This window comes from Heloderma suspectum, chromosome 2 (genome assembly GCF_057233095.1).
Source record: "Heloderma suspectum isolate Gila_16-S chromosome 2, 16-S_ref, whole genome shotgun sequence".
NCBI lineage: Eukaryota > Metazoa > Chordata > Lepidosauria > Squamata > Helodermatidae > Heloderma > Heloderma suspectum.
The window spans coordinates 406,354,327-406,381,405 of NC_139459.1; the positions used below are offsets into that span (position 1 = coordinate 406,354,327).

The window sequence follows — 27,079 nt, forward strand, 5'->3', positions numbered from 1 at the left end:
ATCCCATGATGCTGATTGGTGGGAGATTCAGGACAGATGAAAGGGAGGACTTCTTCACACAACACAAAGTTAAACTATGGAATTTGCTACCACAGGATGTAGTGATGGCCACCCATTTGGATGGCTTTAAAAGGGGGTTGGACAAATTCCTGGAGGAGAAGGCTATCAGTGGCTACTAGTCCTGATGGCTCTGTGCTACCTCCAGCATCAGAGGCCATGTGCCTATGTATGCCAGTTGCTGGGGAATATGGGCAGGAGGTGCTGCTACACTCATGTCCTGCTTGTGGGCTTCCTGTGGGCAGCTGGCTGGCCACCGTGTGAACAGAATGCTGGACTAGATGGACCTTGGTCTGATCCAGCATGAGGGCTCTTATGATGTTCTCATTCTTCCCTCACCTGTTATTTGCAGGTTTTTCAATATGCTGCCTCTTCTGTGTTTGGGTTAGAGGGTGGGGAACAAAGGCAGCCTAGCCTGGAGCCCTGACAAGTAGAAGTAACCACCATGTTTCGTTTGCATCTTCCCCCAAAGAAGGGCCTCTGGTTCCTCAGCCTCGCCTCATCTCCTGGTTGGAAGAAGAGCCATTTCTCCCAGAGCGATTGGCAGGTGGGTGCTTTGATAAGTGGTGGGACTGTGTCTTGCCAGGCTCCCTGATTGGGTTGATCAGTTTCCTCTGCCGTGTTTTATCTAACTCAGAAGAGGGTGAGAGCTGATGCCTTGAGGTCTCTTGCCAACATCTCTAGTGGTTTTGCCCACTTGATTCCTCACAGTCACTTCTCTTTCAAGAGTGGGCCACCATGTGACGTCACCTGGCCCGGTCTCGTGGGCCTCAGCTTTCGGATGCTGGCAACCAGGCCAGTTCTGGGCTTAAAATGACAGAATAGGCAAAGCGAGAGAGGAAAATAGGAGGAAAGGGGGTGGCCTCCCCCACACACAAACTATCCTTCCTGGAAGCCAAAGCAGGAGTTTCCAAAGCTGCTGCTGCATCAGTGACTTAGAGGAATCTGGTGGGACCAAAATGGGTTTGGGAGGAAAAGGGAGAGACAGAGACGGCGGTGCAAAGCTCCAGGCAGGCTGAAAGAAGAGAGAGGGAAGCCAGGTGGGGAGAGACAGTGAGGAGGCCTCCACCCATCCTGTCTGTGCAGTGGTCCCACGTCGGCTTGCTCCCTCCACAAGAGAGGGCTCTCCAGGAAGGGGAGCCTGCGGGGTTTGTGGGGAGGGATTTCCCAGGGCAAAGAGTGGGAGAAGATGGTGAGGAGAGAAACACTGTGCCAAGCCCCCTGAGCATGCCTAGATCCAGTCCAGCATCTTGAATTGTGCCCCAGGCCATATAGGATGCTGTGGTTTTCGTACAAAGAACTGGCATAGAAAATGTATATCCTGACATCTCTCCCCCCACCCCACCCCTCTCTCACAGGCAGTGGGAGAGCATCCAGGGTGTGCTCCCAATCCGCTCCACTTTGTGGCGAAGTCGAAAGAGCTGCTCTGCACTCTGCGCAGGTGAGTGAGGGGGTGTCAGGTTGGAAACTGAGCCCATAGAGCCCCAGAGCAGCTCTGATTCTGAGGAAGAACAGCAATTCGTGGGAGAGGAGCTCGCTCATCTCTCACAAGCACAGCAGCTGGCTGAGATTCCTCCTGCCAGCATTCCTGGGATAGATCGTGACCCTGGCAGTGAGAGAGCACTGGAGGGGGCATGCTGGATGCTCGGCGCAGACGCAGGGAGCAACGACAGATGGAGGGCGCCGAAAGGAGGCGCTGCGCTCGTTTGGCGCGCAAACAACGGTCGCGTCCCGAGGACCCAAGGGAAAGAGGGAGGATCTCTCCCTAGCCCATAAGTTCAGAGTCTTCCTGTGGTTCTCCTTCAAACGGGGAACAACTGCCTTACCTGGAGTTTAGGCTACTCTGCTATCTACCCCAGTGCTGTTCCTTGCTTTGTCACTAGTGATTAATATCTGAAAGAGTCATAAAGGAATAAAGTCTCGGAAAGAATTCCTCGTCATCTGTGTCCTGAGTTGGCTATTGGTGGGGACTGCAAGAGGCAGCTAGGGTGCTCCTGACAGGGGGTCATGGAGGTGTGGTCTGCTCCTCCCACGTGCTCCAGAGGCGGGGCTGTGCAAATGACCCCTCCGTTGGGAGGAGCCTCCCCCAGGGCCAGGCCTGCCTGGTTCGAGGCAGTAGAGCTTTTTTTCGGGGTGGGGGCCAGATTCAGCCTTTGCTTGCCTGGAAGTCGATCTGACCCTGACGGGGGAATCTTCTGCAAGGCTGCGTTATCCCCTATGGAAGGGAGAACAAGAACTGGTCGTACAGAGGGGCTTGAAGACGAGCCTCTGTTTTCTCGCTGTTTCGCTCCAGGGAATGTGTGGAGTGTAATCAGACAGGAACAAAGAACCCAATCACGAGTCCAACGAATGTGGACAAAATTATTTATATCACGGCAAACAAACAGTAATAACAAGAGAATGATGACAGCGGTGAGAAGAATGACAGCATAAGACGAAAGGCGCATGAATCGTTATTCAGCCTATAAAAACGTAACCACGCTGGCTGGTACAATCAGCCGAGCTTTCATGTGCATCACAGTTTAGAAAAATTCACCATTTGAGAACAGAAGAACAGAAGAGCCCTGAGGCTGGATCGGACCAAGGGTCCATCTAGTCCAGCATTCTGCTCACACTATGGCCAACCAGCTGCCTCCCTTTGGAAACCCACAAATAGAACAGGAGTGCAACAGCACCATCACGCCCATGTTCCCCAGCAACTGGCAGTGAGAGGCATACTGCCTTTGTGATACTGGAAGCAATATACAGCCATCAGCTGCAGTAGCTGTTGATAGCCGTAACCTCCATCAATTTGTCCAATGCTTTTAGAGCCCCCCATAGTGGTGGCCATCTCTGCCCAGTAAACTCATCAAAAGAGGGTAATGTATTCATTCATTTAATTTCTATACTACCCAGTAGCCGAAGCTTTTATACGATCTCTTGGACCAGAATCAACCTCACAGTAGAACAGTACATATATTGAGGTTTCAGGGACTCCAGCACTGCATGGACCCAATCCATTTTGAAATGGAGTTCTCATTTATCTGCCCTGAAGAACTCCCACAGCTCGAACATGGCATAAATGCTCTGTCGGCCCTGTGTTCTTTTCAGGAGAATCAAACAAAGCCAGGAGGAACCACATTCCGCTTGAATTCTGGGAGCCACAGGGGAACAAGTTCAGTTAGCCAAAGAGTATAATGTTGTTCTCTCAATAATATCTACTCTTTGGGTCAATACCTTAAATCAGCGTTTCCCAACCTGACACCCTCCAGATGTTTTGGACTACAGCTCCCAGCAGCCCCAGCCAGCATGGCCAAGGGGCAGGGGCGATGAGTGCTGCAGTTCAAAGCATCTCGGGATCCAGGTTGGGGAAGGCTACTTTAAAGGAGTGTAGTTGCCCAAAGAGATGCTACTGACATGCTGATGCTACATTAGGAGAAATGTCCTGCTGTTTGACAGGGGAACAGGCTGCCTGAAAGATCCCCTTCCCCATACGGGCCCGCCTGGGTTTTAAGGTCTTCTAGGTTGCCCTGCTCTTGGTACCACCACCATCAGAGGCATATTTGGTGGGGACATGAGACGGCCTTCTCGGCGGCCGCTCCCTCCCTCTGGAACTCCCTGCCGAGGGATGTTGTATTGACCCCCTCTCTGTTTTCCTTCTGTTCTCAGCAAGCAAGTATATTTTTAGTCAGATAGGCTTTTGCCATGTAAGCTGGTCTGCTGCTGAAGGGTTTTTTTTAATTGGCTGGTGCTCCTGATTTCTTTTGTTGTTGTTGTGTTTTTACCATGGATCACTGCCTTGTTGTGGCGAAGGGGCTTGCGTAACTCAGTGAAGCCATAAGCTACGCCGTGCAGGGCCACCCAAGACGGACAGGTCATGGCGGAGAGTTCTGACAAAATGTGGTCCACTGGAGAAGGAAATGGCAACCCACTCCAGTATTCTTGCCAAGAAAACCCCATGGAACGTATCACAAGGCTGAAAGAGATGACACCGGAAGATGAGCCCCTCAGGTCGGAAGGTGTCCAATATGCTACTGGGGAAGAGCAGAGGGAATTTCCAAGTAGCGCCAGAAAGAGTGAAGCGGCTGGGCCAAAGCTGAAGGGACACTCAGCTGTGGATGTGTCTGGTGGTGAAAAGAAAGTCCGATACTGTAAAGAACAATATTGTTGAGGAACCTGGAATGTCAGATCAATGAATCAAGGTAAGCTGGAGGTGGTCAAACATGAGATGGCAAGATTGAACATCGACATCTTGGGAATCAGCGAACTAAAATGGACAGGCATGGGCGAATTTAATTCAGGTGACCATGATATCTACTACTGTGGGCAAGAATCCCTTAGAAGAAATGGAGTAGCACTCATAGTCAACAAAAGGGTGGGAAAAGCAGTACTGGGGTACAATCTTAAAAACGATAGAATGATCTCAGTATGAATCCAAGGCAAACCATTCAACATCACAGTAATTCAAGTCTATGCCCCAACCGCTGATGCCGAAGAAGCTGAGGTTGATTGTTTCTATGAAGACCTACAACACCTTCTAGAACTAACACCAACAAAAGATGTCCTCTTCATCATAGGGGATTGGAATGCTAAAGTAGGAAGTCAAGAAATCACCGGGATAACAGGCAAGCATGGCCTTGGTGTACAAAATGAAGCAGGACATAGGCTAATAGAGTTTTGCCAAGAGAACACGCTGATCATAGCAAACACTCTTTTCCAACAGCACAAGAGGCGACTCTACACATGGACATCACTAGATGGTCAATATTGAAATCAGATTGATTATGTCCTTTGCAGCCAAAGATGGAGAAGCTCCATACAGTCAGTAAAAACAAGACCTGGAGCTGACTGTGGCTCAGATCATGAGCTTCTTGTTGCAAAATTCCGGCTTAAATTGAAGAACATAGGGAAAACCACTAAAGCATTCAGGTATGACCTAAATCATATCCCTTATGAATATACAGTGGAGGTGAGGAATAGATTTCAGGGATTAGACCTGATAGACAGAGTGCCTGAGGAACTATGGACGGAGGTCCGTCACATTGTTCAGGAGGCAGCAACTAAATCCATCCCAAAGAAAAAGAAATGCAAGAAAGAAAGAAATCCCGCCTCCCAGCTGAGCAGAGCAGAACAAGCTGCTCCAGCTGGTCCAGGGACTACAGAAGCAAGCAAGCTCCCAGAGAGTGAGTGACTAGAGCGAGCAAACAGGGGGAGCAAACAGGAGTTGGCCAGGGGAGTTGCAGTGGTTGAAGAGACAAAGGAGACAGAGACTAAGAGGTAAGTGGGCTGCAGGAAGCCCAGGGGTCTGCCCTTTATCATTCTGAGTGGCTGTGAGCTCACCAGGCACTCCTAAGAGCTCCAACTGAATTGGGGTGTGTGGCCAGAGTAGTCCCAGCAGCAGAGTGGGCGGGAAGCTTCAGTCTGTTCCCCGCCTCCCAGCTGAGCAGAGCAGAGCAAGCTGCTCCAGCTGGTCCAGGGACTACAGAAGCAAGCAAGCTCACAGAGAGTGAGTGACCAGAGCGAGCGGACAGGGGGAGCAAACAGGAGTTGGCCAGGGGAGTGCGGCAGGGGAGGGCAAGGAGGAGGCCCCTAACATTTTTTTTTCATTTTTTATTTTATTTTTAACTAACTTTTTTCCATTTTTCTTGTAACACACACTTCCACACCAGTGGGACTCTGCTTTTAACCTCTGTTGAGTACAGGAACAGGCTAGTCTAGAACAATCACAAAGCTACACACAAAAAGGGAAAATAGGCTATGGAAGGACAAGACTCTCCAGTGGTGGTGACCCTCAAGGTGTGTGCCATGTTTGTTTTCTTGCCTGAGAACAACATGGCCTACACCTGCAACAAGTGCAAGTTGGTCACGCTGCTGGAAGAAACAGTAAGAGAACTGGAGCAGCGACTGTCGACCCTCCGGGGAATAAGAGAACACGAAGAGTTCTTGGACAGAATGGGGGAACTACAGCAGCAAAGGGAAGACCAGAAGCTTGAAGAGCAACAGCAAGATGAGGCAGTGGGAAATGCTGAGGTGAAGAAAAATGGAGTAGAGGATACTCCTTGGAAAACGGTGACAGGAGAAGAAAAACTAGACGCCACTCTGCACCAGTGGAAGCAGTGGAGCTGTGGAACCGATTCCAGGTACTTGCAGATGAGACTGGAGGACAGCCTGCAGAGGAAGAATCACAGGGGAACCTGCATGAGAGCGAGCAAGAGGCTGAAGGGCAGTCAAGCAGAGGCAATGAAACCCAGGCCTACAACAAAAAGAAGAGAAGAGTGCTAGTAGTGGGAGACTCCTTGCTGCATGGGATCGAGACCCAAGTATGTCGCGAAGACCCGTGGACTCGCCAGGTATGTTGTCTCCCGGGAGGATGGATTAGAGACGTGACTGAAAGGTTGCCTGCACTCATAAAGCCCACTGACAGGTATCCCTTTCTTCTCATCCATGTGGGAACAAATGATACCGCCAAGCGGAGCTACGAAGAGATCACGTCAGACTTTGAAGCTCTGGGAAGGAAACTCAAGAACTTTGGGGCCCAGATAGTTTTCTCATCCATCCTTCCAGTAGTTAGAAGAGGGATAGAAAGGGAAAGAAAAATACTCCGGGTGAATGACTGGCTACGAAGGTGGTGCCGACGAGAGAGATTTGGATTCTGGGACCACGGGCTATACTTACTGGAAGATGGGCTGTTGGCAAGGGACAGGTTGCACCTCACAAAGGATGGGAAGAATGTGTTTGGCCACAGCATGAAGAACTTCATCAGGAGGGCTTTAAACTGAATCCTATGGGGAAGGAAGATGTAATGTTGGGGGTAACCATGGACGTAGGCGCATGCACTGCAACGGAGAGAACAGCTCTGATAGCGCCCAAGAATAGTCTTCAGACACATGTAGGAAGAAAGCCAGACTATGAAGCACATGGTCTTCGATGTCTATATACTAATGCCCAGAGTATGGGAAACAAACAGAATGAACTTGAACTCTTAATACAAGAGGGAAATTATGACCTGATAGGTATAACTGAGACTTGGTGGGATGACTCTCATGACTGGAATACAGCAATGGAAGGATATCACTTGTTCAAAAAGAACAGGAGGAACAGAAAGGGAGGTGGGGTTGCACTGTATGTGAAAAATACATCTCTCTGCACAGAAATACAGGAGGATTAGCTTGGTAGCCCCATTGAGAGCATCTGGATCAATATACATGGAGCAAAGAATAAAAGGAACCTGGTGGTCGGAGCCACCCAACCAAGGAGAAGATGAGGATGAAACTTTTGAAAAGCAAATAGCCAATGTTTTAAGGAAGCATGATGTAGTAGTAATGGGGGACTTCAATTTCCCCGATATTTGTTGGGAGACAAATTCTGGAATACATGGCCCCTCCAGGAAATTCCTGACTTGTGTGGCGGATAACTTCCTCCTACAGAAAGTAGAGGAAGGAACTAGAGGATCGGCTATCCTTGACTTGATCCTAACCAACAGAGATGACTTAGTGGATAAAGTAGCAGTTACAGGAACTCTGGGGGAAAGCGACCATGTTGCACTTGAGTTCTTGGTTCTAAGGGAAGCAAAAGCCGAGTGTAGTCAAACGCATACCCTGGATTTTAGGACAGCTGATTTTAATAAACTCAGAACAGTGATCAGGAAGGTCCCATGGCAAGTGATGCTAACGAGAAAAGGAGTCCAAGATGGGTGGGAGCTTTTAAAAAGAAATTCTCAAGGCACAATCACAAACAATTCCAACAAGAAGAAAAGGTGGAAGACAACAGAAGAAGCCAATGTGGCTTCACAAAAAGCTTAGGGATGACCTGAAAACAAAAAAGGACACATAAAGGAAGTGGAAAGAAGGCCAAGTAACAAAGGAAGAGGACAGGCAGATAGCACAGAATTGCAGGGATGGCGTCAGGAAGGCTAAAGCTGAGAATGAGCTGAGGTTAGCAAGGGATGCTAAAAACAACAAAAAGGCTTTCTTCAGCTCCGTGCAGAGTAAAAGGCAGAGGAAAGAAATGGTTGTTCAGCTGTTAAATAAGGATGGCAAAACGATAACAGATGACAAAGAAAAGGCAGAGGTGCTCAATTCCTACTTTGGCTCAGTCTTCTCCCAAAAGAGGGTCTATGACCCCCCTGGCAAAGGCCAAGTACAGGCTGAAGGGGCAGGATTGCAGCTTGAGATCAATAGGCGTATGGTCAAGGGACACCTAATCACTTTGAATGAGTTCAGATCTCCAGGGCCAGATGAACTGCATCCGAGAGTCATAAAGGAACTGGCAGAAGAACTCTCAGAACCACTGTCTATTCTCTTTGAGAAATCCTGGAGGACAGGGGAAGTGCCAGATGACTGGAGGAGGGCTAACGTTGTCCCTCTCTTCAAAAAGGGTAAAAAGGAGGAACCTGGGAACTACAGACCATCAGTCTGACATCAGTCCTGGGCCCAGTGCTCTTCAACATTTGTATGAATGACTTGGAGGAGGAGGTGCAGGGAATGCTGATCAAATTTGCAGATAACACCAAATTGGGCGGGATAGCTAATACTTTGGAAGACAGAAACAAAATTCAAAGTGATCTGGATAGACTGGAGCGCTGGGCAGAAAACAACAGAATGATATTTAATAGGGAGAAATGCCAAGTTCTGCACCTAGGAAAAACAAACCAAAGGCACAGTTACAAGATGGGGGATACATGGCTCAACCACACTACAAGCGAGAAGGATCTTGGAATTATTGTCGATCACAAGCTGAATATGAGCCAACAATGTGATGTGGCTGCAAAAAAGGCCAATGCTCTTTTGGGCTGCATTCATAGAAGCATAGCTTCCAAATGCCAGGAAGTACTAGTTCCCCTCCACTCAGCACTGGTTAGGCCTCGTCTGGAGTACTGTGTCCAGTTCTGGGCACCACACTTGAAGAAGGATGCAGACAAACTGGAGAGGGTTCAGAGGAGGGCAACGAAGATGATCAGGGGACTGGAAACAAAGCCCTATGAAGAGAGACTGAAAGAACTGGGCATGTTGAGCCTTGAGAAGAGAAGACTGAAGGGGGATATGATAGCACTCTTCAAGTACTTGAAAGGTTGTCACAGAGAGGAAGGCCAGGATCTCTTCTTGATCATCCCAGAGTGCAGGACATGGAATCATGGGCTCAAGTTACAGGAAGCCAGATTTCGGCTGAACATCAGGAAAAACTTCCTGACTGTAAGAGCAATATGACAATGGAACCCATTCCCTAGGGAGGTGGTGGGCTCTCCCACACTGGAGGCCTTCAAGACGAGGCTGGACAGCCATCTGTCAGGGATGCTGTGACTTGGATCCCTGCATTGAGCAGGGGGTTGGACTCGATGGCCTTGTAGGCCCCTTCCAACCCTACTATTCTACTATTCTATGAAAGCAAAGTGGCTGTCTGATGAGGCTTTACAAGTAGCTGAGGAAAGAAGGGAAGCGAAAAGCAAGGGAGAAAGGGGAAGACATACCCAACTGAATGCAGAGTTCCAGAGAATAGCAAGGAGAGACAAGAAGGACTTCTTAAATGAACAGTGCAAAGAAATCGAGGAAAACAACAGAATGGGAAAGACTAGAGATCTCTTCAAGAAAACCGGAGATCTCAAGGGAACGTTTTGTGCAAAGACGGGCATGATAAAGGACAAAGAAGGCAGAGACCTACCAGAAGCAGATGAGATTTAGAAGAGGTGGAAAGAATACACAGAAGAACTATACAGGAAAGATCTGAATGTCCCTGATAGCCATGATAGTGTGGTCACTGGACTTGAGCCGGACATCCTCGAGAGTGAAGTCAAGTGGGCCTTGGGAAGCATTACTAACAACAAAGCTAGTGGAGATGACAGTATTCCAGCTGAGCTATTTAAAATCCTAAAAGATGATGCTGTTAAAGTGCAGCATTCAATATGCCAACAAATTTGGAACACTCAACAGTGGCCACAAGACTGGAAAAGGTCAGTTTATATTCCAGTTCCAAAGAAGGGCAATGCCAAAGAGTGTTCAAATTACCGTACAGTTGCGCTCATTTCACATGCCAGCAAGGTTATGCTCAAAGTCCTACAAGCTAGGCTTCAGCAGTATTTAAACTGAGAACTGCCGACAAGCTGGGTTTTGAAGAGGCAGAGGAACTAGAGATCAAATCGCCAACATTTGCTGGATCATGGAGAAAGCAAGAGAATTCCAGAAAAACATCTATTTCTGCTTCACTGACTACGCTAAATCCTTTGATTGTGTGGATCACAACAAACTGTGGCAATTCTTAAAGAGATGGGAGTACCAGACCACCTTACCTGTCTCCTGAGAAACCTGTACGAGGGCTATCAACAACCTCAGATACGCAGACGATACCACCCTAATGGCAAAAAGCGAAGAGGATCTAAAGAGCCTCTTGTTGAGGGTGAAAGTGGAGAGTGCAAAAGCTGGTTTGAAACTCAACATTAAAAGAACTAAGATCATGGCATCTGGCCCCATCACTTCAGTCAATCCTAAAGGAAATCAACCCTGACTGCTCATTGGAAGGACAGATACTGAAACTGAAGCTCAAATATTTTGGCCACCTAATGTGAAGAGAAAACTCCCTGGAAAAGACCCTGATGCTGGGAAAGACAAAAGGCCAAAGGAGAAGGGGACGGCAGAGGATGAGATGGCTAGATAGCATCACCAATGCAATGAATATGGACTTGAGCACGCTCCGGGAGAGAGCGCAGGACAGGAAGGCCTGGCGTGCTATAGTCCAGGGGGTCACGAAGAGTCGGACACGATTGAACGACTGATCAACAAAAATGGTTTGTAAAAAAAAGTTTACTTTTTCCTGTGCTATGTTTTAATTAAAATTTTGTTTTTAATCTGGATTTTATTGTTGGCCTCTTTGAGTGCTATTTTTTTTTTTTTGACAGAAAGGTGGGATATTAATTCATTAATTCATTAATTTATTGTTTTTATGTGAAGCATTTATCAATAATTTCCATCCTTCCCTTTGCACCCTGCTTCGGTCAAGGCCTTGGTCTGTCTATGAAATGGTGAGATGGGAAGGACCATCGATACAGTCGCTCCCAAGCGCCCAGTCCGGTGCTGTGGAGCCTGAAATTCACCTTGGTTTACAGAAGGGCAATGAAGCAGGCCGGACGACAGCTAGAGTGCAGGTGGCGCAGGTCTCAGAGCGAGGACGACTGGCAATTAGCAAAGACTCTTCGTTGTGCCTATTATGTAGCAGTGAGGATGGCAAAAAAATCTTATACATCTATTATTTCATCCTTGAAATGACCCCCAGCAGAATTGTTCCGAGTGGTGAAGGGCCTGTTCGGCTCTTGCTCAGGCTTAGAGAAACAGGTTGGAACCCTCGGTCACCTGCTGTGATAAATTTGCCAGGCGCTTGGAGGAGAAAGTTGCTCATATTCGCTCAGAACTTGATGCCACAGTGATCGAAGAGCCTGGGGAGGTGTCCAGCGCTCCGTCTGGTTGTGTTTCCTGGGATCAGTTTCAGTTGTTGCAGTGGACGAGATGCTTGAATCTGTCCAGCTCGCCACACGTAAGCTCGACCCTTGCCCATCGTGGCTAATGTGATATAGCGGGGTGGATGGCTGGGTGGGCCCAGGGAGCTTCGCTCTGTCAGGGGGTGGTCCCTGCCGCCTTGAAAGAGGCTGCAGCGCGCCCTCTCCTGAAGAGGCCCTCCCTGGACCCAGAGGGGTGTCAGAACTGTCGCCCCATTGCCAGTATCCCCTTTGGGGCAAGGTGCTTGAGCGTGTGGCGGCTGGGCAGCTTCAGACGTTCGTGGAGGAAACCGCGTATCTGGACCCATTTCAGTCTGGCTTCAGGCCAGGGCACGGCACTGAAACGGCCTTGGCTGCTCTGACTGACGACCTGCTCCGGGTGAAAGACGGGGGGTGCTGCCCTGTTGATCTTCCCGGATCTCTCAGCGGCTTTTGGCACCACTGATCATGGTGTCTCGCTGGATCGGCTCTGCGGGATGGGGGTTGGGGGCACTGTGCTACAGTGGTCCCTCTCCCACCTGCGGGGCCCACTCCGGAGTGTGGTGCTGGGGGAATCCTGGTCCACCTTTGGGCGGGGTCATTAGGAGGTTTGGGCGGGGTGTCACCAGTACGCTGATGATGCTCAGCTCTATTTCTCCTTGTCGTCCAAGTCGGCTGAGGCAGTGAAGGTGCCGGACCAGTGCCTGGAGGCTGTAATGGGCTGGATGAGGGCCCATAAACTGAAGCTGAATCCTGACAAGACGGAAGCTCTGTGGATTGGGGGTTCCCGAGTCCGGCAAATGCGTACGCGACCTGTCCTGGACGGGGCTGCGTTCCCCCTGAAGGAGCAGATGCGTAGCTCGGGAGTACTCCTAGATCCATCCCTGTCCCTGGAGCCCCAGGCGGACTCCATGGCCCGGAGTACTTGGGGCCAGCGTCGGCTGATCTGCCAGCTACGGCCTTTCCTGGACAGAGATAACCTAGCCACAGTAGCACGCTTGCTGGTAACTTCCCAATTAGACTACTGCAATACACTTCATGTGGGGCTGCCCTTGAAGACAGCTGGGAAGTTGCAGCTAGTGCAAAATGCAGCAGCTGGACTGCTGACCGGAACACCTCATAAAAACCATATAACACCAGTTTTAAAGGAATTGCGCTGGCCGCCAATACGCTTCCAGTCGGAATTCAAGGTTTTGGTGATGACATTTAGAGCCCTAAGCAGCTTGGGACCTTGATACTTGAGGGAGCGCCTCTCCCTATATATGCCTGCCCAAGGACTGAGATCTGTGGGAGGGGTTCTCCTCTGTGTCCCATCAGTGTGAGACATACGCTACGGTGGGATGTGGGAGCGGGCCTTCTCTGCTGTGGCACCCCGGTTGTGGAATGCCTTCCCCTTGGAGGCCCGATTGGAGCAGACATTGGTCTCATCTCAGCACCAAGTAAAAACATGGCTTTTTACCAAAGCCTCTGAAGGCCAAATGCATTCCCTAGCACATTGTTTTAACTGTATTATTGTTTTAGATTTTAACTGGTATTAGCTTGTTTAATAGTGTAATATGGTTTTAGGTGTTCAAATTATTTATTGTTTTATACTATTTAAACTGACTTTATCTGTACACCGCCCTGAGATCTTAATGATATAGGGCAGGATAGAAATTTTTGAATGAATGAATGCTTTGCCTTTTAAAAACAAGCCTTCTTTAACTCTTTGTCTAATTTGTTTTTACAATAGTGTCTAATTTGTTTTTACAATAAAGGTGATACAGAGAACAAACCTGACTTTTTCCCTTGTTGACATTCTCTGTCATCTCAAGTTTTGACCTGTTCTGCTTGTCTGTAATAGTCTGTTATTCCAAGGGCATTCAAACAGTCTGAGTGAGTTTACCATTATAGTGTAAGGCACCAATAATATGAGAATTGTACCTCTCTGTTGATTTAAAGTATTAGAGGTTTGGAAATTAAGGGTCTTTATAATATTTGTATCTATCACCTTTATGCATCTAAAACATTTGTGACAAGATCAGTTATATTAATTACTAATGGGAAGTGATCACTTATACGATCTCCTACAAAAGGATCACAAGTTCAGTATTTCAACTCAGGCAAGATAAGAAAAAATACTGATATCATGCAAAACAATAATATGTCAATGAAGGATAGAAGAAGAGTATACAGATGGAAAAATTAAACCATACCGAAGACTCACACGTCACGGCGTGAGTCTTTAGTACAGGCACAGAGCGGAGCTACAGGAAAACATGGTGGTCTTTAGAAAGACTGGCCGTTCTGTGACTTTTGGTGGGCCCTAATTAAAGCATTTCCTTCCTGCCTTTGCTTGGACTTTCATTTTATTCTCATTTATTTATGTATTAAATTTCTTAATCGCCCATCTGGTTGTTTTGCCAGCACAAGGACCCCTAGCTTTGCACAGAAGAGAATGCTTCCTTCTTCTTTCTCCAGGCTTTGGTGTCCTTCGAGGAGGTGAGCGTGTCCTTCACCAAGGCGGAGTGGGCTCTGCTGGATCCAGGCCGAAGGGCACTGTACGGGAGAGTCATGCTGGAGAATTACGGGCTCGTGGCCTCTCTGGGTAAGCAGCCCTGTTCAGACTGGGGCCCGGGTGATGCGTCCTGGCTCTCCTGTGGAGGTGGAGGGGTGGCCCAGGCAGGTGCTCCCCCTAGGGCCTTCCCTCCCCTCCTGGTGCTGAGGGAAGACAGACAGCTCTCCTTCCATGACCCCGTTGGACTCCTGGTATCTCAGTCCTACCTGGGCAAGTGATGGACACGGGGCTGAGGGGCCCAGGCCCATCACCTGCTGCCACCAGCTGTTCCTTGCCTGTTTTGAAATATTTTGCCTTCATTCCATTTGTCCTTTGGGTGGAATTTGTGGTGGGCAACAGGGGCGGCCTTGTCTGGAATTTCTGAATATTTTTGCAGGCTTTTAAAAACTCATGAGTAACACCGTCTCCGTCTTCTTCTTCTCCTTCTTGTGCTTGTCCCCTGAAGAAGGGCCTTTGGTGCCCAAGCCGGAACTTGTCTCCTGGCTTGAAGGAAAGGAAGAGCCGCTTGTCCAGGAGAGATTAGGAGGTGGGTCCTCCGTTGATATATAGCGAGACGGTGCATTCCCCAAAATTTACAGGGCTCCCTCTGATGGCTGGTGGATTTTCATGGTCCTGTTTTCCCTCACTGAGAATGCATGGGCCTTTCGAGGCTTTTCTCATTATCCAGAGCATTCCTCACAGAACTTCCCTCCTCAAAGCTCCTGGCCACTATCACTCATGCTTTGGCAACTATCAGGTCAGGCTACTGGAACAGTGTTTGGACACTGCAGTAGGTGAAGAATGCTGCCGCCAAATTGCTGTCAGGGACCCGCTGTTTGAAGCACACAAGTGACTCCCAGTTCGTGTCCAAGCCCATTCCAAAGTGCCGGCTGTCAGCCTGTATCTGCTGATTTGCTCCCCTGCCTGGATTGGGTTTTCCCAGACAGCAGCATCACAGGCCTTTAGGGAAGCCTTAAAGATCTCTTCTTTTTGGTTGCCTTTTCCTGAGATAGATTTTATTGGATTATTGGGAGGTTTTATTGGATTTATTTTCATAAATAGTTGTTTTTGTTTTTATTGTGATCACTGGCTACTAATTTTTGAAACTTAGGGCACAGTCCTATGCATGTTTAGACAGAGTAAAGCTGGCTGGGGAAAAACATGAGCAAAGCTGGCTGGGGAATGCTGGGCGTTGTAGGCCTTTTCTCTGTCTAAACATGCATAGGATTGTGCCCTTAGTGTTACTTCTATTTTATCTAGGAAGCTGCCTTCCAAGGGCTTTTACTTTAAAAGGCAGACTAATTTTTCAAATAAATTATTGCTGCTTCTTTTTTTATTTGTTTTGGCTGCTCGTTCTGTTTTATTTTATTTGTTTGTTTATTACATTACTATACTGCCCCATAGCCGAAGCTCTCTGGGCAGTTTACAAAAGTTAAAACATTAAAATACAAAATACAATATACAAAGTTTAAAAGCCATTTACATAAAAGCACACAGTCAATATACACAAACTACATATAACTAAAAACAGCTTTGTGCTAAAAACAATTTAACAAAAAATCCAGCAATAAAAACAACACAGCTCAAAAATACAGCTCAAAACAGTATGCAAGAGTCAGCACAAGAGTTCTAAGAAGCGGAGTCTTGCACGGAATAATAGCATCTTTAATTGTTGCTTGTTCATATTTTTAACTTCACCTTTTCTGTGTTTTGTGATGGTGAATTTTGCTTTGGCCAAAACAAGCATACAAATAAGTAGGTAAAAAATTAGCTCGTGAGCGGCGGAGTCTCAGTTGCCTGGCTTGCCTGGTGTGTTCCCTGATGTCTCCACTGCCTGCATTTTCACTTCAGCCAAATCTAAAACGCTGCTTAGAATCACACCACTGGTCCCTCTCAGCCAGCGTCGTCTTCTCTCCTCTGGCTGCTCACGCTTCCCCAAGGTCACATGCGCCGGGGTTTCCGAGAGATGTGCTGCCGCTGAAGCCTTCCCGGGTCGGGGGAACTTGCCTCTGGAGTCCCTGCTGAATTGCGGAGAGGAGCTCTGGTTGGGCTTGGAGACTGTAGGGCAGGAATGAAAGACCCTCAGGCAGATCTCCCCAACAGCTGAGGTCACTGTTGTGTGGAGCACATCCCAAAAGGGGAAGACGGCACGGAGGAGCAGAGTCTGGGGCTGTTTAGCTTAGAGAAAAGGAGAGTAAAGGGAGACATGAGAAAGGTGTATACAATTCTGCATAGTGTGGAGAAAACGAAGAGGGGGACATTTTTCTCATAATGCTAGGACCCAGTGGGACCATCTCATGATAGATGGGAGATTCAGGACAGATCGAAGGAAGGACTTGTTCACGCAGCACTGAGTTAAACTATGGAATTTGCCACCACAAGACGTAGTGATGGCTACCCATTTGGAAGGGGGTTAGACAAATTCCTGGAGGAGAAGGCTATCAGTGGCTACTAGTCCGGATGGCTATGTGCCACCTCCCGTAGCAGAGGCGGCATGCCTATATACGCCAGTTCCTGGAGAACATGGGCGGGAGGGTGCTGTTGCGCTCGTGTCCTGGTTGTGGGGTCCTGGTCGACAGCTGGCTGGCCACCGTGCAAACAAAGTCCTGGCCTAGATGGACCTTTGGTCTGATCCAGCACTGGGCTCTTCTTAAGTTTCAGTGAAGTGAAATGGGGGAAAGCTTGAGAACATCCAGAGAGGAAGTGTGGGTTGAACACCACTGGCAGAACAAGCCTACTACCTTTGTAGTCATAGAATCATAGAATAGTAGGGTTGGAAGGGGCCTACAAGGCCATCGAGTCCAACCCCCTGCTCAAGGCAGGAATCCAAGTCAGAGCATCCCTGACAAATGGCTGTCCAGCCTCGTCTTGAAGGCCTCCAGTGTGGGAGAGCCCACCACCTCCCCAGGTAATTGGTTCCATTGTCGCATTGCTCTGACACTCAGGAAGTTTTTCCTGATGTTCAGCCAGAATCTGGCTTCCTGTAAATTGAGCCCATTATTCCGTGTCCTGCAATCTGGGATGATCAAGAAGAGATCCTGGCCTTCTTCTCTGTGACAACCTTTCAAGTACTTGAAGAGTGCTATCATGTCTCCCCTCAAGTCTTCTCTTCTCAAGGCTAAACATGCCCAGTTCTTTCAGTCTCTCTTCATAGGGCTTTGTTTCCAGTCCCCTGATCAGCTTCGTTGCCCTCCTCTGAACCCTCTCCAGTTTGTCTGCATCCTTCTTCAAGTGTGGTGCCCAGAAGTGGACACAGTACTCCAGATGAGGCCTAACCAGTGCTGAGTAGAGGGGAACTAGTACTTCCCGGGATTTGGAAGCGATGCTTCTATGAATGCAGCCCAAAATAGCATTTGCCTTTTTTGCAGCCACATCACATTGTTGGCTCATATTCAGCTTGTGATCGACAACAATTCCAAGATCCTTCTCGCTCGTAGTGTGGTTGAGCCACGTATCCCCCATCTTGTAACTGTGCCTTTGGTTTGTTTTTCCTAGGTGCAGAACTTGGTATTTGTCCCTATTAAATGTCATTCTGTTGTTTTCTGCCCAGCGCTCCAGTCTATCCAGATCACTTTGAATTTTGTTTCTGTCTTCCAAAGTAATAGCTATCCCTCCCAATTTTGTGTCATCTGCAAATTTGATCAGCATTCCCTGCACCTCCTCCTCCAAGTCATTCATAAAAATGGTGACGAGCACTGGGCCCAGGACTGAGCCCTGCGGTACCCCACTCGTTACCTCTCCCCAGTTTGAGAAGGTCCCACTGAGAAGCACTCTTTGAGTCCGATTCTGTAGCCAACTGTGGATCCACCGGATCGTTGTTTCATCTAGCCCACTTTGAGCTAGTTTGCTCATCAGGATATCATGGGGCACTTTGTCGAAAGCTTTGCTGAAGTCGAGGTATATGATGTCTACAGCATTCCCACGGTCTACAAGGGAGGTGACTTGATCAAAAAATGAGATCAGATTTGTCTGGCAGGACTTGTTTTTGACAAATCCATGTTGGCTTCGAGTAATCACGGCATTGTTGTCAAGGTGCTTCCAGATGGATTGCTTTATGATCTGTTCCAGAATTTTCCCAGGGATTGATGTCAGACTGACTGGTCTGTAGGTCCCAGGTTCCTCCTTTTTACCCTTTTTGAAGATAGGGACAGCGTTAGCCCTCCTCCAGTCATCTGGCACTTCCCCCGTCCTCCAGGATTTCTCAAAGAGAATAGACAGCGGTTCTGAGAGTTCTTCTGCCAGTTCCTGTATGACTCTAGGATGCAGTTCATCTGGCCCTGGAGATTTGAACTCATTCAAAGTAATGAGGTGTTCCTTGACCATATGCCTGTCGATCTCAAGCTGCAATCCTGCCCCTTCAGCCTGTACTTAGCCTTTGCCGGGGGCTCATAGACCCTCTTTTGGGAGAAGACTGAGCCAAAGTAGGAATTGAGCACCTCTGCCTTTTCTTTGTCATCTGTTATCGTTTTGCCATCCTTATTTAATAGCTGAACCACCATTTCTTTCCTCTGCCTTTTACTATGCACGTAGCTGAAGAAAGCCTTTTTGTTGTTTTTAACATCCCTTGCTAACCTCAGCTCATTCTCAGCTTTAGCCTTCCTGACGCCATCCCTGCAATTCTGTGCTATCTGCCTGTACTCTTCCTTTGTTACTTGGCCTTCTTTCCACTTCCTATAGTGTCCTTTTTTGTTTTCAGGTCATCCCTAAGCTTTTTGTGAAGCCACATTGGCTTCTTCTGTTGTCTTCCACCTTTTCTTCTTGTTGGAATTGTTTGTGATTGTGCCTTGAGAATTTCCTTTTTTAAAAACTCCCACCCATCTTGGACTCCTTTTCTCACTAGCATCGCTTGCCATGGGACCTTACTGATCATTGTTCTGAGTTTATGAAAATCAGCTTTCCTAAAATCCAGGGTACGCGTTTGACTACACTCGGCTTTTGCTTCCCTTAGAACCAAGAACTCAAGTACAACATGGTCGCTTTCCCCCAGAGTTCCTGTAACTGCTACTTTATCCACTAAGTCATCTCTGTTGGTTAGGATCAAGTCAAGGATAGCCGATCCTCTAGTTCCTTCCTCTACTTTCTATAGGAGGAAGTTATCCGCCACACAAGTCAGGAATTTCCTGGAGGGGCCATGTTTTGCAGAATTTGTCTCCCAACAAATATCGGGGAAATTGAAGTCCACCATTACTACTACATCATGCTTTCTTAAAACATTGGCTATTTGCTTTTCAAAAGTTTCATCCTCGTCTTCTCCTTGGTTGGGTGGCCGGTAGTAGACGCCGACCACCAGGTTCCTTTTATTCTTTGCTCCATTTATTTCAACCCAGATGCTCTCGATGGGCCTACCAAGCTCCTCCTCCTGTATTTCTGTGCAGAGAGATGTCTTTTTCACATACCGTGCAACCCCACCTCCCTTTCTGTTCCTCCTGTTCTTTTTGAACAAGTGATATCCTTCCATTGCTGTATTCCAGTCATGAGAGTCATCCCACCAAGTCTCAGTTATACCTATCAGGTCATAATTTCCCTCTTGTATTAAGAGTTCAAGTTCGTTCTGTTTGTTTCCCATACTCTGGGCATTAGTATATAGACATCGAAGACCATGTGCTTCATAGTCTGGCTTTCTTCCTACATGTGTCTGAAGACTATTATTGGGCGCTATCAGAGCTGTTCTCTCCATTGCAGTGCATGCGCCTATGTCCATTGTTACCCCCAACATTACATCTCCCTTCCCCGTAGGATTCAGTTTAAAGCCCTCCTGATGAAGTTCTTCATGCTGTGGCCAAACACATTCTTCCCATCCTTTGTGAGGTGCAACCCGTCCCTAGCCAACAGCCCATCTTCCAGGAAGTATAGCCCATGGTCCCAGAATCCAAATCTCTCTCGTCGGCACCACCTTCGTAGCCAGTCATTCACCCGGAGTATTTTTTGTTCCCTTTCTATCCCTCTTGTAACTACTGGAAGGATGGATGAGAACACTATCTGGGCCCCAAAGTTCTTGAGTTTCCTTCCCAAAGCTTCAAAGTCTGACGTGATCTCTTCGTAGCTCCGCCTGGCGGGATCATTTGTTCCCACATGGATGAGAATAAAGGGATACCTGTCAGTGGGCTTTATGAGTGCAGGCAACCTTTCAGTCACGTCTCTAATCTGTCCTCCCGGGAGACAACATACCTGGCGAGTCCATGGGTCTTCGCGACATACTTGGGTCTCGATCCCACGCAGCAAGGAGTCTCCCACTACTAGCACTCTTCTCTTCTTCTTCTTGTAGGCCTGGGTTTCATCGCCTCTGTTTGACTGACCTTCAGCCTCTTGCTCACTCTCATGCAGGTTCCCCTGTGATTCTTCCTCTGCAGGCTGTCCTCCAGTCTCATCTGCAAGTACCTGGAATCGGTTCCACAGCTCCACTGCTTCCACTGGTGCAGAGTGGCGTCTAGTTCTTCTTCTCCTAACTGTCACCCTTTTCCAAGGAGTATCCTCTATTCCATTTTTCTTCACCTCAGCATTTCCCACTGCCTCATCTTGCTGTTGCTCTTCAAGCTTCTGGTCTTCCCTTTGCTGCTGTAGTTCCCCCATTCTGTCCGAGAACTCTTCGTGTTCTCTTATTCCCCGGAGGGTCGACAGTCGCCGCTCCAGTCCACTTACTTTTTCCTCCAGCAGCGTGATCAACTTGCACTTGTTGCAGGTGTAGGCCATGTTGTTCTCCGGCAAGAAAACAAACATTGCACACACCTTGCAGGTCACCACCACTGGAGAGACTTGTCCTTCCATAGCCTCTTTTCCCTTTTGTGTCTGGCTTTGTGATTGTTCTAGACTAGCCTGTGCCTGCTCCTCTGCTCAGTAGAGGTTAAAAGCAGAGTCCCACTGGTGTGGAAGTGTGTGTTACAAGACAAACAAATGGAAAAAAGTTAGTAAAAAAATAAAAAAAAATGTTAGGGGCCTCCCCCTTGCCCTCCCCTGCCGAACTCCCCTGGCCAACTCCTGTTTGCTCCCCCTGTTCGCTCGCTCTCTGGGAGCTTGCCTGCTTCTGTAGTCCCTGGACCAGCAGGAGCAGCTTGCTCTGCTCTGCTCTGCTCTGCTCTGCTCAGCTGGGAGGCGGGAAACAGACTGAAGCTTCCCACCCAGTCAGCTGCTGGGAGTCCTCAGGCCACACCCCTCCAGTTCAGTTGGAGCTCTCAGAAGCACCTGGTGAGCTCACAGCCAATCAGAAGGATAAAGGGCAGCGCCCTGGGCTTCCTGCAGCCCGCTTACCTCTTAGCCTCTGTCTCCTTTGTCTCCTTTGTCTCTTCAACCACTGCAACTCCCCTGGCCAACTCCTGTTTGCTCCCCCTGTCTGCTCGCTCTGGTCGCTCGCTCTCTGGGAGCTTGCCTGCTTCTGTAGTCCCTGGACCAGCTGGAGCAGCTTGCTCTGCTCTGCTCTGCTCAGCTGGGAGGCGGGAAAACCCATTCCACCAGTCATTCCACCAGTCATCCCCACCGACACAGGAGGAAGAAAGAGACCGAACAGCCAATCCGCTGAGCAGTGGGCCGGATCAGGGCCAGGGGGAGACTCACTGGCTTGTCGCTGTGGGGTCTGGAGGCCCTTCCAGCTCCCATTTCTGGTCAGACCCGCATCCCCTGGCTAATGTCTGTGCTGGCGAAAGAGTATTCTCTCCAGTCAGCGCTGGCTTCAGTATTCTGACATCCATCCGTGCTACCGATTGGGTTTTTCCCCTGATTTGAAAGTCCGTTTCTTCTTTGCACTCATGTTCTGTTTCTCTCTCATTTTCAGCAGGAGATGTGTGGGGGGCGGCCAAGGAAAGAGAAGCACAGGAAGCTCTGGAGGGAAGTGATGAGTGTCCGGAGGGTGTCGGGAATCCAGACGGAAAGCAGAAACAGGAGGGAAACCAAAGAAATATGGAGAAAGACAAGCCTGTTCTTTGTCTAGATGTTGACTTCCGAGTACTTCCAGTCCCTCAAAAACCACAAGGGAGGAAGAATGACTGCCCTGCTTGTGGGAAGAGACTTTCATCTAAGGCAGTCCTCGATAAGCACTGGAAAATCCACACAGGGGAGAAGCCATTTAAATGCCTGGAGTGTGGAAAGAACTTCAGTCAGAGTGGAGACCTTACTAAACATCAAAGAATTCACACAGGAGAGAAACCATTTACATGCCTAGAGTGTGGGAAAAGCTTCAGTCAAAAGACACACCTTGCTAAACATCATAAAATCCACACAGGGGAGAAACCATTTAAATGCCATGTGTGTGAAAAGAGCTTCATTCAGAAGGCACACCTTGCTAAACATCAAAGAATTCACACAGGGGAGAAATGCCTTGAGAGCGGAAAAAGCTTCAGCCAGAGTGGAAAACTTAGTTCATATCACAGAATTCGTGCAGGTGAAAAGCCCTTTAAATGTCTGGAGTGTGGAAAGAGCTTCATTCAGAGGACAGACCTTGCTAGACATCAAAGAATTCACACAAGGGATAAACCCTTTAAATGTCTGGAGTGCGGAAACAGCTTCAGTCGGAGGGATGCCCTAACTGCGCATCAGAGAACCCACACAGGGGTGAAACCATTTAAATGCCTTGAGTGTGGAAAGAACTTCAGTCAGAAGACACACCTTGCTAAACATCAAAGAATCCACACAGGTGAGAAACCATTTAAATGCCATGAGTGTGGAAAGAGCTTCAGTCAGAAGACACATCTTGTTAAACATCAAAGAATCTACACAGGGGAGAAACCATTTAAATGCCATGAGTGTGGAAAGGCCTTCAGGCAGAGTGGAGACCTTAATTCCCATCGCAGAATTCACACAGGAGAGAAACCATTTCAGTGTTCGGATTGTGGAAAGACCTTCAGTCAGAGGACAGACCTTGCTAAACATCAGAGAATCCACACAGGGGAGAAACCATTTAAATGTGCCGAGTGTGGAAAGACCTTCAGTCAGAGGACACACCTTACTACACATCAAAGAATCCACACAGGGGAGAAACCATTTAAATGCTTCAAGTGTGGAAAGACCTTTAATCAGAGTGGACACCTTACTTCCCATCAGAGAATCCACACAGGGGAGAAACCATTCAAATGCCTCGAGTGCGGAAAGAGCTCCAGTCAGAGTGGACACCTTACCACCTGTGGTGGAAATCCCTGCATCACTGCTGCTTTGCGAGTTGGGCCATCTGCATGTGCTCCTAACCATGCAGTAGTCCCCGCTGGCGTCCCGTTTCTTGTCCCCTAACCCTGGGGAAAGTGGACCCCGGGGCTACGAGCCAATTACTTGCTAGGGGTTGAGGACAGTGGCTGACTATGCCCACCCATGCCTGCCTAGAGCCTGCCTCCCTTCTTCTTCCCCGTAGGCACGGATCCAAGGACTCTGGTAGTGTTGCTAAGTGGTTAGGCCACATGAGGAGAGAAAAACCTCTCTCGTGGATCCTGGTCAGGAACTCACACTCCAGCTCTCCAGTCCAAAAGACAACAGAAAGTTTAGTAAAGGGCATATTACAAGAAGGGAAAGCAAAGGGTTACTTGGGCTCTAGGAAGTTAGCTACTCCCACGCTAGGGTCACCGGACCATCTGGTGCGTGCGGCTTCCTTACTTGGGAGAGCTGCCGCTTATTTTTTTATTTTTTGATGTTCTAAGTTTGTAATGACAAACAAAGACATCGAATTTAAATCTAACCAGTTACCCATGAACACAGTTCACGGAGAAAAACCAGATCTCATGAAAGGTTTAACTTAACTAACTGCATTTATTGAAACATTCAGAGTGGTACAACTTTTATCTTGACAAAACGCCCTTAAACACAATGTTCTTGGTGCAAACTCTAGGGGACCTCTGTAACGTCCTTGTTCTGGTCCATCGATGACTTGAATCTTGAGGTTTGCCAATGAGCGCACACGACCCGTGGCAACGTAGAGCTGTCCATGGCGGAAGACAGACGTAGGCGGAGAGATGCCAACTTGGTCCCCAGTCTGTCCCCGGCTCTTGTTGATGCTGATGGCAAAGGGCAGATGAAGGGGGGACTGGCGATGCTTGAATGGGGAGGGGAGAGGTGAGTCGAAAGGGGCAGGGCTGATCCTTCGCAGGAAGATCTGCTGGCCCTTCGCCTGCCCAAGAAGAGGCAGACAGTGGTTGTGCATGGCGAGCACAATGAACCTTGTGCCCTTGGTAAGAGCCTGAGTCACGTTCAGGTTCCTCAGCACGATGACCGCAACGCCCGTCTTCAGAGCCAGCTTGCTTGGCAGCAAGCCACTTGGGCTGAGTGTTCAGGAGCGCGAACAGTGTTTGTGCCCAAGCAGGTCCTTCCCTCGCCTTCCATTCTGCCCCAAACCACCTGGCTGGCGGAGTCACGGTGCTCGGTCTCGGGACACAGAATGACCTGGCCTGCAGCAGCACGTGCAGCCGCCTCGTGGAAGCCAGTCCCACAGACAGCAGTGGCAATGCCCTCGGTAGCAATGCGCGCGTCTGGGACCCTGACCACGCCTTCTCCGACGGCTGGGAGCTCTTCTGCTGCGCCATTACCAGCAGATTGAAGGTGGGCAGCAAATCCGGATTCACTGTCCAGGATGCGCGTGTTGCGAGTAGGCTGGGATTTGGTGGCCCTGTTCCAGGCACTGGATTTCTTCACCGACTAGCCAGTGGTGGCTGCACGGGTGTCGTGTGGGACGATGGGCACGGTCTGGCTCAAGTCGCTGCCAAACACAATAGTCTTGCCACTGAATGGGGCACCATTGCTCATGAGCTCCTTCAGCAGCCTGTCTACACAGCCAGTAGTAAAGTGGTTAGCCACTGACAGTTTGTCACTGTCCGCAGATCCGTCCGGCTTGATTGAGGAAACCAAAGCCTTGTCCAGTCCGAGTGGCAGCTTGAATTGTTTGTGAACTGCACAGCCACCCTTCATAAGCGTGCAAGCCAGGCCAGGCGAGAGGCACCGGCTTCTTGTCTTGGCTGTGCAAGATGGAGGGAGCCATACACCATGTCTTGCCACAACTACTGCTTCCAGGGATGGAGCAGCTCTTGTTGCGTGCAGCAAGGTCACGCACAGCATCACGGACTTTGCCAGTGATGGCCTTCTGACTGCTCTTTGCCATAGCAAGGAGGTGCTCACCTTCAGCTGTCTCAAAGGCCATGTCAGAAGCGAGGTCGAACTGATGCTGGACAGAGTAGTTCAAAACTGGGGGACCAACAGTGTTGTTGTCAGTGCCATGAGACAGAAAGATGGCTTCAGTGTCTTGCAAAGCGCTGTTCTCGCTTACAGGCCATATGTTCCGTGCATGTCCTTGTGCTTTGGTCTGCACCTGTGTTTATAAAGGGGTACAGAGACTTTTTTGTGTTCATATTTCATTTTGCACCAATTTGCAATAAATTATGTTTAATTATGCTTGATACGTTTTGATATTAAAAAATAAAACTATATAGTACATTGTTATAGAAGATAGCCTAATTCTTAAAAAAGAAAAAAAAAAGCTTCATGGACATAAACTCCCAACTTCGAATTATAGTGAAAACGGTTGTTATTCATGGAATCTGCATGTCCAGGAGCTTTCCAATGAAGTGTGTTTCATGAGAATCGGTCAACAGGAAGGCAGTCAAAAGTGGATGACCAACTAACTCCCAACTTTAGAATAGTGGGGTTGGAAGGGGCCTACAAGGCCATCGAGTCCAACCCCCTCCTCAATGCAGGAGTCCAAGTCAGAGCATCCCCGACAGATGGCTGTCCAGCCTCATCTTGAATGCCTCCAGTGTGGGAGAGCCCACCACCTCCCTAGGTCATGCGTTCCATTGTCGTATGGCTCTAACTATACATACGTATACATAGACAGACAGACAGACATATGATAATTGACATAGGGTAGTACATTTAATGTGTTTTTTTTCCCTTTTACTATACAGACAAAAATATGGGTAGAATCCATTGGCTGCATGGAGGTTTTGTTACCATTCTTCATAATTAAAAAAAAAATTAGTCTGTGTTCTATGATCTGAGGAAAGGCTTTGATGAATATTGCTGCATATGTCCCGGATTTGTGTATACAATAAAACCATGCCATATGTTGTTGGAAAAAATCCGATATTTTGATTTTGCCCATAGCTCGTTTCAGTTGATAGGTCATTTTTTTCTGGCATGGCTATGTCCCTCAGCTCCGTAAGAAGTTCTGGAGTTTTCCAGCTTTTAGCTACTACCCTGCAAAGTGCCATCAGCATGAACATAATTGATTCCTTAGATGTCATTGTTGCATTTTGCTCTTCCCATGTTGTCAATAAAGCCAAATGCTGTAAGATGTATAGACTGATGTGTAATATTTGCCATTTCTGAGAATAACATGTTCCAAAACTGTAACACGGCAGGATATGACCACCACCTGCCGTGGAATTCACGGTGGCAGCCATGCCCAGGAGACAAGGATGTCAGTGACCAAGAAACAAAGAGACCCTCACCCATGTTATTTGGCTTGGCCAGAGGGGGAGGGGGTGCCCATCTTAGCTCACCGATCAGGCACGCAGTATGTAGGCGGGAAAGTGCTTGTTGTCGCCTCCTGGGCTGGGAGATGAAGCTGGGCAGGTGTGAGTCAAAAGAGGGGTGCTTCTCCCAGCTCTGACAGGCTGTCAAAGATGTGCAGTGCTAGACGGAAAAGGAATCGGGGTTTGTCCAACACTGACATGGGTTCCATTGTCGTATTGCTCTTACAGTCAGGAAGTTTCTCCTGACGTTCAGCCGGAATCTGACTTCCTGTCACTTGAGCCCATTATTCCGCGTCCTGCACTCTGGGATGACCGAGGAGAGATCCTGGCCTTCCTCTCTGTGACAGCCTTTCAAGGACTTGAAGAACGCTATCCTGTCTCCCCTCAGTCTTCTCTTCTCAAGGCTAAACAGGCCCAGTTCTTTCAGTCTCTCTTCATAGGGCTTTGTTTCCAGTCCCCTGGTCATCTTCGTCGCCCTCCTCGGAACCCTGCAAATCTGGTTTGTAGGTGTTGCCATAGGTGTCTTGTACTGGGTTAACAAAAGGGTGAATCAACTGTTCATCCGCACCAACGCAATTGAAGAAATTGCCAAAGTTCATATGGCTGATT

The 27,079-nt window shown here is 48.5% G+C and overlaps 1 protein-coding gene across 6 annotated transcripts in view; it reads left to right on the forward strand.

The window, feature by feature from the left end:
- The window catches only part of LOC146356757 (uncharacterized), a 30,727-nt gene extending 4,439 nt beyond the window's left edge, over positions 1-26,288 (forward strand). For 2 of the 6 annotated variants that reach the window (XM_084831965.1, XM_084831966.1), the window contains 5 exons: positions 530-604; positions 1,416-1,498; positions 13,958-14,084; positions 14,500-14,580; positions 21,799-26,288. In XM_084831965.1, the coding sequence (XP_084688091.1) occupies positions 530-604; positions 1,416-1,498; positions 13,958-14,084; positions 14,500-14,580; positions 21,799-23,246 (1,814 nt within the window). In that variant the 3' untranslated portion in view covers positions 23,247-26,288. The remainder of the gene's footprint in view (positions 1-529; positions 605-1,415; positions 1,499-13,957; positions 14,085-14,499; positions 14,581-21,798) is intronic. The other 4 variants (XM_084831970.1, XM_084831971.1, XM_084831967.1 and 1 more) reach the window with 3 other exon arrangements.
- Positions 26,289-27,079: the final 791 nt, after the last annotated feature.